We start from the raw sequence: 9,311 nt of genomic DNA, 5'->3' as shown, positions 1-9,311 counted from the left end.
TTGTATATTTCTTTTATTATACATTTTTTTTGACGAAACTTGCCAGTAGTGAAACCCCATATAAAATTAAATAAACTTCGTGGTTTCTTCTCGAATTACGACATTACCGCCTTTGGAATATAAAATTGAATTTTTAAATTCAAGAAAAAAGTAATAATATTATATTTACTATTTATTAAACACGCTTTGAAATGCTAGCAGTTTTATAGTAACTCAGATATCGCCAATTGTCATTTTGACACCCTGCCTGGCACTGACAGTAGTGACACACACTGACAGTTGACTCAGTTGACTGGATTCCACAGACTAATAAGAGATACTACGTATCTGGATTCGTATAATATAATTCGTATTTGTTGATGGTCGATGTGTAATTGTTCGCTAAATTAGGAACTTACTTGATTTATTTAACAGAAACTTTGTAAAATGGAGCTTCAAGATATTTATTACAATAAATCTGAATATGTGGAAACAGTAAGCTTGTATAACTCGCATTACTTTAAAATATTTTTTTTCATATAATTCAGGTTTAACAAACTATTTTTCGCAGGCTTCTGGTAATAAAGTGAGCAGACAAACAGTGCTGTGCGGCTCTCAAAACATTATTCTACATGGCAAAGTTATCGTTCAAAGTGAAGCAATCATAAGAGGCGACCTGGCTAATGTTAAGACAGGACGTTTTTGCATCATCAGTAAAGGGTCCGTCATACGGCCACCTTTTAAGAAGTTTAGTAAAGGGTGAGTACAAACTAGGGTGAAATGCTATAAAAGTAGTCGAGCACTCCAAAGACGCAATTCGTTCTCTCTCCGACTGTGAGAGGGCTTATTGAGAATGATACATAACACCTGTTGGAATAAACAGTGGCGGATTTGCCCTAAGGCCAAGTAGGCCCGGGCCTAGGGCGGCAGCAAGCAAGATGAGTGCTGAGAAAGGGGCGGCTAGTAGTGACTACTTGGAGCCACTTGGAGTCGCACAGAACCGTGACGAATGGCGCAAAATGAAGGAGGCCTACACCCAATGGGTAGAAAAAGACTAAAGAGAGAGAGAGTAGTTACTACAAGGGGGGGGGGGGGGGGGGTCACTTATTAATATATTTAATATGTCTGTGTCTCACGGAAGTTTTGTTAGACGTTATATGGAGTTTACACTGTATTTGTTTTACTTTACAGGGTGGCCTTCTTCCCGCTTCAAATGGGTGACCATGTTTATGTCGGGGAAAACACTGTGGTAAATGCTGCTGTGGTTGGATCTTATGTGTACATTGGGAAAAATGTTGTTATAGTGAGTATTTGTTGACTTTCGATACCATTGGCTGGGTGTCAAAATATAAGTTGCTGAATTTTCTCACAATTCTCTTCACTGGTTGATATAATTCCTTTGGGTTGTATCTAAACCCATTTAGATTTTAATGTATGCTGCAACTTAAGGGTCTCCGGCAAGCTGCATTCTCCATACAAACGTAGTTCCGCTCTCATTTTAAAACGACTACCTAGATTGCTCTAAAACTTTGTACTTACAATAGGATAAGGTATATCTATGTCTGTTATTAGTTTATGTAGCTTTAGATACCAAAGTTAAAAAAATACAGTGAATTTAAGTTATTCATACAACTTGTTTTTGCTCTAGTTCGTTTGTTTCATAAACTAGAGCTATATAAACTAATTTCAGACCTAGAAATACTTCATGTTATTGATGTGCAAAGTTTCATTACAATCCAACATGTAGTTTTAAAACGAGAGTGGAACTACATTTGAATGGGAAGGTGCATTTCGGCCGAGCTTGCCGGGGACTCTTAAGAAGAATGTTCCATTTTGAGCTGCTTCTTGGTAGTAGTATCCATGTGAAGGCAATAATAATGTGGCCAAGAATATAGTAGAAATGAGGCATAATATGTCTTGACAGTCTTGACACAAAATATTGTCCTACAATTTGCCATCGCTTATGCCTTCTGTGTTTATTCAGTTTCAATTCAAAATAGTTGCCCAAAATTTAGATTTATGCACAACTTTAAATAACATCAGACATACTTAGTCCCTTTACTCCCTTTACAACTACAAAGCCGAATAAAAACTAGTCTTATATTTTATAACAATTAATATTATAATACCTATACTATTTACAGGGCAGGAGATGTGTCCTAAAAGACTGTTGTATGATTGAAGACAACTCTGTGCTGCCTGCCGAGACAGTGGTACCCTCATTCGCTAGATACTCCGGCAGCCCTGCTCGCTTCGTCACCACTTTACCTGAAGCCATGCCTGACTTGATGACAGAGTTCACTAAAGGCTACTACCAGCATTTTCTACCGACTACTGTAAATTAAGTTTTAATTTTAACATAAGCTGCTAATGTTATTTAATTCCAATATTTTATAGTTTTTTTTATTGTAACTTATCATCATTAAATATAAATATATTTGCGTCACCAGACTTAGTTTTTTTTTTTTTAATAATGACTATCTACACTTGTAGCAAAAATAGGCAGAAATGTTTTTTTTTTTTTTTAAATCATTTATGGCCTGGATGCGAGTAGGCAGAAATGAAATCCTGCTTCTCTTTTTTGCCACACGACACGAATATTTTGATGAATACTTGGGAACTGGTCGAGTAGGTCATAGTCATAGCCGGTATTTAATAATGATGAGAAAACTTGAGAAGAGTTATTGCACAGAATAACTAATAGTACTACCGTACAGAAAATTCACTCCTTCACAAAAGCCAGATTTAGGTACAAAATTATACCTACACCCGCCGCCTGCAAGCAAAATTGAAACTTATAACCGCGCACGAACCGTGAATCTTCTTTGCGCGCCGCAGTTTTATGACCGAGCTGTGAGTGTCGGCACGGGGTTGTCACTTGACAAGTTTTTGTACCTATACCTACTGATTTATTATTTTTAAGATAAATATGTAGGAATTACAAACGTTGATTCTGTAAACATAAAATTTTTAGCCGGAGATAGTATATGTCTGATTCTCACGGAAGTAGGTATGCCACAGAATCCTTTGAAAAATATGTCGGTCAATATAGTCCGGAATTTAAAAAAATTGTTTTTTCTGCTTCCTTGTTCTTCCGTTTATTCAGACATCCGTAAACAGAACATTATCTTTTATACAGATTAGATCGCGATTCAGGTTTCGAAGCCATTGCGTATTTTCAATTTTGCGCGAGCGGCAGCCCACTGGCATACACCTGCCCGGGCGGTGCGCCGGCCAAATATACCTAAACTGCGCAGTGACACCCCCCTGGTTATTGTATCTCTAGGATAATAACTTCATATTTTAATGTTGAAATAAATAATAAAATCATCAAAATAATATTTGAAATTGTTGAATTCAAACATTATGAGCGTTTAAAAATCAGAAAAATGCCTTTAGCAATTTTACAGACGACGCAGTCGCTTCGCTTGCGTTGCGGCTGACACTTCTTTTAATATCCATATTACACAAAATCACTAGTAATTTGAAAACTATTTTGATCACCATAAGCTTCATTGTCGTTTAGCAATATTCTTCGCATACCGTGCACAATGGCGTAAAGAATCCGTTATCCCTTCGCTGCGCCATGTCACTAAAGTACTGTAGGCGACACAAATCGTGAAATAGTAATAAGTAAACAAAGATTTCAGACTTTAAGTAAATTATTTTACGGAAGTAAATGTTTATAACATTTTGACATCGGTATTGCATTGTTGTCAACTGTACTATTTTAAGTGGCTGGTTTGCGTTGTTGGTTTGTGCCGTTTGTGGTTTGTGATGCGATTTTGCTTGCGTATTTTACACTGGGTAATGAAATGAGTAAATTATAATCGGAGCCGGTAGCCGGTAGCTTCTTTAAATTATGTGTTAAAAATATAATGTATTGATGTTACTTACCTTCGCATTCTAATAAAAATCGCATTCGCGTTCAGAAAATGGAGTACCATTTTAACGATCTGTGTATGCCAGCCGATCATCTTTTAACAGGTATTTAAGACCTGGTATTAATGGTTGTTTGGTTTGTTATAAGAATCCGTTTAGATTATTTTACCCTTTTAAGAAATAAATTTGGGAACTACCAACTACTGAGTCTTAAACATTGCATAAAAATCACGGCTTTGGAGAGAGATTCGAAAGTAACTTGTAAGATTAATTTAATTTAAATTTATTTGAATGTCCTTTGTTTTTAAATTTTGTATAAACATGCAGCTGGGGCTATATTTCAATATAAAGCTTGTTAACTGCACATTTATTCTGATAGATATTTATATCACAATCATATTTAAATAATTTCTCACACATTTTATTAAACACAAACACCTCATACTATAAACCAACAATGAAACCTGAACTTCAAAAAAAATCAAGATTCTTCTTTATTCTAGATGCATACACAGCAGAATACACTCCTCAGTACATCATGCCGTCACAGGAAGGGGAGTATGAAGTGCGGAGCACTATACTGGTGGATGGTGGAGACAGGTTTGGTGTCTCTGCAGTGCAGTTTGACAAGTTTGAAGAGCTCATCTGGATGGGTAATCAAGGGGTATGTATTCTTATTGTTAAATTTATAAATTTAATTAGTTACCTTTTACACACAGGTTTTACACTGTAGGGTTGAGCGAAGCCCGACAATCAAAAGCGCGCCTTACGTAAAGGGCGCCTGCGGCGCCTTTTACACTGTAAAGATGTACAGGGCGCCTGCGGCGCCTTTTTCCCTTACCTATAACCTTTTCACTGTAGGTTAGGGTAAGATGAAGGTTTTTTTCTGCAAATTTTTCATATTTCGATATTTGATTATTTTAGAAAATTACAAGTTTTAAGCTTATTATTCCTCAAGTAAGAAGTAAGCAAGAGGTTTCTTATCAGACATCTTATACACTACATTATTTAGAAAAATTACAACATAACTTCAGAACTATGTCATATTGGGATTAGCCAGGGTTATCATGTTTATTCCTTCAACATTAAACAACTGTTATTTTAAATCGATATTGTTTTTACCCATAAAACTTAATGGATTGAACATACGTTTGAACCAAGCCTCCAGCGGCCGTAGCACAGTCGCATTTTTATCACCTGTCACCATGCTTGTCACGTTCTAACAAGTATGTAAGTGCGAAAGTGACAGGCGATAAAAATGGAACCATGCTGCCACTACAGGTTGACAGCTCCACAGTATACCGCTATGCTACCAGCTCATCCCCAAATCCAATAAATACTATCTTGTAAAACTAATAACCGAATTTTAACTGATTGACATAACTTAGGGCCATGTGACATCATACTACGGCCCAGCTATGCAGAAATACACATCCTTCCAAGTCCATGAGTCGGAGGAAGTGAGGGACATACTAACCATGGAAAATGGTATTTATGCGCTGACGAAAACGTCACTGCGCCATCAGATACGGAGAGGCATTCCGAAACATACTCACAGGTTAGTAACATTTCTTTGTCTATTACCTACTTTTTCCATTTTAAAAGCTCAGAAAGACTTTATTTTTAGGGTTCCGTACCCAAAGCGTAAAAGCGGGACTACTACTACTACTAAGACTCCTCTGTCCGCCTGTCCGTCTGTCTGTTCTTCTGTCTGTCTGCCTGTCACCAGGTTGTATCTCATGAACCGTGATAGCTAGACAGTTCAAATTTTCACAGATGATGTATTTTTGTTGCCGCTATAACAACAAATACTAAAAACAGAATAAAATAAATATTTAAGTGGGGCTCCCATACAACAAACGTGATTTTTTACCGTTTTTTACCTTGGCCGTTTTTAGGGTTCCGTACCTCAAAATATTATTATTTTTATTCTTTATGTTTGACTTGGTTGTTTAACCGTAATTAGTGTTTTGTTGTCCTTTTATGTAGTTGTTAATTCTATGGTGTTATTTGTGTCAGAATCTTGTATTTTTCAATTAATTATGCATAATGTTTACCGTGTAAGCGATTTGGTACATTACTGTAAGCTTATATGAGATAATAAATAAATGAAATGAAATGAAATGAAAAGGAAAAAACGGAACGCTTATAGGATCACTCGTGCGTCTGTCTGTCTATCTGTCTGTCCGTCTGTCACAGCCTATTTTCTCTGAAAGTACTGGACTAATTAAGTTGAAATTTGGTATCCGATCCCTGCAAACTATATCGTGTTAGATATAAAATGCAAGAGCTCATTTTGACAATCTCAATTTTTTTTTTTTGTAATTTTAAAATAAATAGTTTAGAAGTTATTTAAGAAAATAGCCAAAAACTTGACCCTTCCCCCCTTTATCTCCGAAACTACGTGGTCTAAAATTAAGAAATGTGCAGTCAAGTGTAAGCCGGAATTAATTACTTTTTGATCCGACCCCTACAGGTTTTTTAAAGAAATTTCACTCACGTTTCACATAAAAAAAATACATTGTTTAAAACAAGGCTAAAATTCTACTTATTAAAAAAACTTTACGAGTAAATTATGTGTTGTTTTTGAAAAAGATAAAAATAAAACAGAAAACTACAACACAACCCTCATTGGTTATGTGAGACTCATTAACATGTATAAATCTTTTTTAATTACCATCATAGACATCATAAAAGTTCACCAGTTGCTCAACAGATCGCGCAACATGACGGACATGCAGTGCCTGTACCAAGTGAATTCTACCAAGCTAATGATGGGTGGACATCAGGACAAGTTGATAGATCTGGACCTTACTAAACTGGTGGAAACTGTTATTGTGAGTAGTAAAGTTCACTAGTTGCTCAACAGATCGCGCAACATGACAGACATGCAGTGCCTGTACCAAGTGAATTCTACCAAGCTAATGATGGGCGGACATCAGGACAAGTTGATAGATCTGGACCTTACTAAACTGGTGGAAACTGTAATTGTGAGTAGTAAAGTTCACTAGTTGCTCAACAGATCGCGCAACATGACGGACATGCAGTGGTAGACTTGTGGAGACTGATGTTGTGAGTATTTTTTTGCAATACAAATTCCTATCATTTTATAATTTATATTCTAATCACTTTTCTTCCACATGGCTTTTAAAATGACAACTTTTTTTCTTTATGTTTGTATACAAACTGCTTCTCAATCCACCAACGCAGCGGCATCTATCGTTCACGAGGCTTCAACCCACATTCCTTGACTTTTGCTTGACAAGGCGGGAAGTCAAAATTAAAGTACAAGACTGGCTGCTAAATCTAACTTACAATGAGACTGAAAATCTCCTCGTTATAATAACATAGGCAGAGGCAACTAGCTAATGTATAATTAAAGTGTAAATAAATTTAAATAACTTAAGCAACTATTTATTTATAGCAATTAGTTTAATGTTTTACTATATTACTGCTGTACACGACCTTCATTTTTGTTTCGACATCGAATTTAGACGAACTTTAGCCCCTAAGGCACAGGTGCTTACCTAGTTTAGGGGTCGAAAGTCTGACCTCTCCATACTGTCATGTTTGTACAAACCCTTGTGTAATTGTTTATTATGTAACGTGCTCCTTATGTACAATAAAAATATTTTATTTATTATTTATTTATTCCCTCTAACCTCTTTGCGTGGTATCAGTGGTATCACTCAAGGATAACGGTGTCGGGCACTGTTGGGTATATGACATTGCCTAAAATTATAAAATAAATATTAAAATTTAAATCTACTTCATCTTATCTATTCAAGAAAACTAAACGCTATTAGATTGTACCCTGTTCTTCTAACGTCAAAAACTTACGTCCGACTCGCTTTATGTAACCCTTTAAAACGTTCAATGATGTCAGAAATTACGCAAATTTGAATCACTTTGAAAGTGCTTTGAAACAAAGTTCAAAATCATGTGGGAAATATATTCCCTCTGCGTTATATTATAAAGCCGTAAGCTGTTTTATATATATATCCATAGCCGATCCCGGAAGAAGGCTGCGCCGTCCTCCGCGGCGGCGGGAGCTCCCTAGTCGCCTGCGGCAGCGCCAACGGCTCCGTGAGCCTCCGCGACCTGCGGAGCCCTACGACAGCGCAGCACACGTTCCGGGCGCACTCCGCCTGCCTCTCCGACCTGGACATGCAGGGCGACCTGCTCATCACGTGCGGGTTCCAGTCGTGAGTGTTATACCGACTATAGTTGTGAACCAGTTTTTTTTTATTTGGTGCTTTTGGCTCGAAGGGTGTCGGATTCCGGCAGTTTTTATTATGTATTAGTTAATGTCCTTTTAAAGCATGCAAACTTTCCTAACCCTTAAATGCATGATTTTTTGTATAACTTTTTAATAAATTGAAATAGATGTGTCATGCTGTATAAAAGTAATAAATGTGATTTTGGATAGCTGCATATTGAGCCACGGACCATCAAATATACGATGCATATATACATCATTATGCATTTAAGGGTTAAGTTTGCATGCTTCTTTAAGCAAAATGTACGCACTTAAAATTACCCACTGTCCAACTACGTTTACCACTACATTGCAAATAAATTTATCTTATCTTATCTTATAAAAATATCTACCATTGTGAACAGAGTGAACGGCGTAGCAGTGGCGGAGCCCTACGTGGTAGTGTGGGACGTGCGCCGCCTGCGCGCCGGCTCGGCCACGGCGGCGGCGGCGGCGTGGTCGCGCGCGCCGGCCGCGCCGCCGCTGCTGCTGCACTACCTGCCTGCCTTCTCCGGCCGCGCCGTGGCCCTGTCCGGGGACGGACACGTCACGCTGCTGCATGTCAACGCTAGTGATGACAACCACTCCGTCTTCCAAGTAAGATTCTAAATGAGAGGTGAAAAGTTGCTAAAATAGATAAAAAAACTTGCCAATTGGCAAGATTTACTGAAAAAATTGCTAAAAAAGTTGCCAAATTTTGAAACTTCAATTATAGACAGATCATCACACATTAATTTGATTAGAGCGCGAGGAACTACTTCTAGCTCTGTCACTTTTAAAGCGCGACGCAACAATGTATGCTATTTCAGTCAGTATCAGCAAAGATAGATATAACTCCGTAATAGATGGATACAGTCTAAGGAAAAAACGTGCCTCGAAAATCAAGAAAATTTGACTCTCGATCAGAGGGCGCTACTAGCTTTGGCCTACTGTCGTATAGATGGCGTTGACGGTTTCGTTTGTTATTTAACAATTTTAACGCATATCAGTGAAAGAACATGGGTCAAAATCATAAAAATAATTAATGCAAATAAAAAAAAACATTTATCCATATTGAAATACATTTTATCGTATTTTTATAAATTTTCATTTTAAGTTTTAAAGTGTGTCGACAGCAGGGACCGGCCCGCTATCCCTTATCGGGGTTTTATAAGGGTATTGCATAAGGCTTAACTCACCATACCCTTTGCCA

At 37.3% G+C, this 9,311-nt stretch overlaps 2 protein-coding genes across 2 annotated transcripts in view; both read left to right on the top strand.

Moving 5' to 3' along the window:
• The first annotated feature begins 334 nt into the window (after positions 1-334).
• On the top strand, positions 335-2,430 carry LOC134745752 (dynactin subunit 5). Its single transcript, XM_063679827.1, has 4 exons — positions 335-474; positions 551-738; positions 1,171-1,282; positions 2,124-2,430. Exons 1-4 carry the CDS (start codon positions 427-429, stop codon positions 2,322-2,324), a joined length of 549 nt encoding a protein of 182 aa, XP_063535897.1. The 5' UTR covers positions 335-426; the 3' UTR covers positions 2,325-2,430.
• Positions 2,431-3,797: 1,367 nt separating this feature from the next.
• LOC134745903 (PAN2-PAN3 deadenylation complex catalytic subunit PAN2) overlaps positions 3,798-9,311 on the top strand; it is a 28,197-nt gene continuing 22,683 nt past the window's right edge. The window contains exons 1-6 of the mRNA XM_063680013.1: positions 3,798-3,966; positions 4,365-4,525; positions 5,250-5,419; positions 6,578-6,698; positions 7,870-8,066; positions 8,485-8,716. Coding sequence (XP_063536083.1) covers positions 3,915-3,966; positions 4,365-4,525; positions 5,250-5,419; positions 6,578-6,698; positions 7,870-8,066; positions 8,485-8,716 — 933 coding nt within the window. The 5' untranslated portion in view covers positions 3,798-3,914. The remainder of the gene's footprint in view (positions 3,967-4,364; positions 4,526-5,249; positions 5,420-6,577; positions 6,699-7,869; positions 8,067-8,484; positions 8,717-9,311) is intronic.

Source organism: Cydia strobilella, chromosome 12 (genome assembly GCF_947568885.1).
Source record: "Cydia strobilella chromosome 12, ilCydStro3.1, whole genome shotgun sequence".
Taxonomy (NCBI): domain Eukaryota; kingdom Metazoa; phylum Arthropoda; class Insecta; order Lepidoptera; family Tortricidae; genus Cydia; species Cydia strobilella.
Note: the sequence above shows the minus strand (reverse complement) of the source record. Positions and strands in the feature narration are given on the sequence as shown.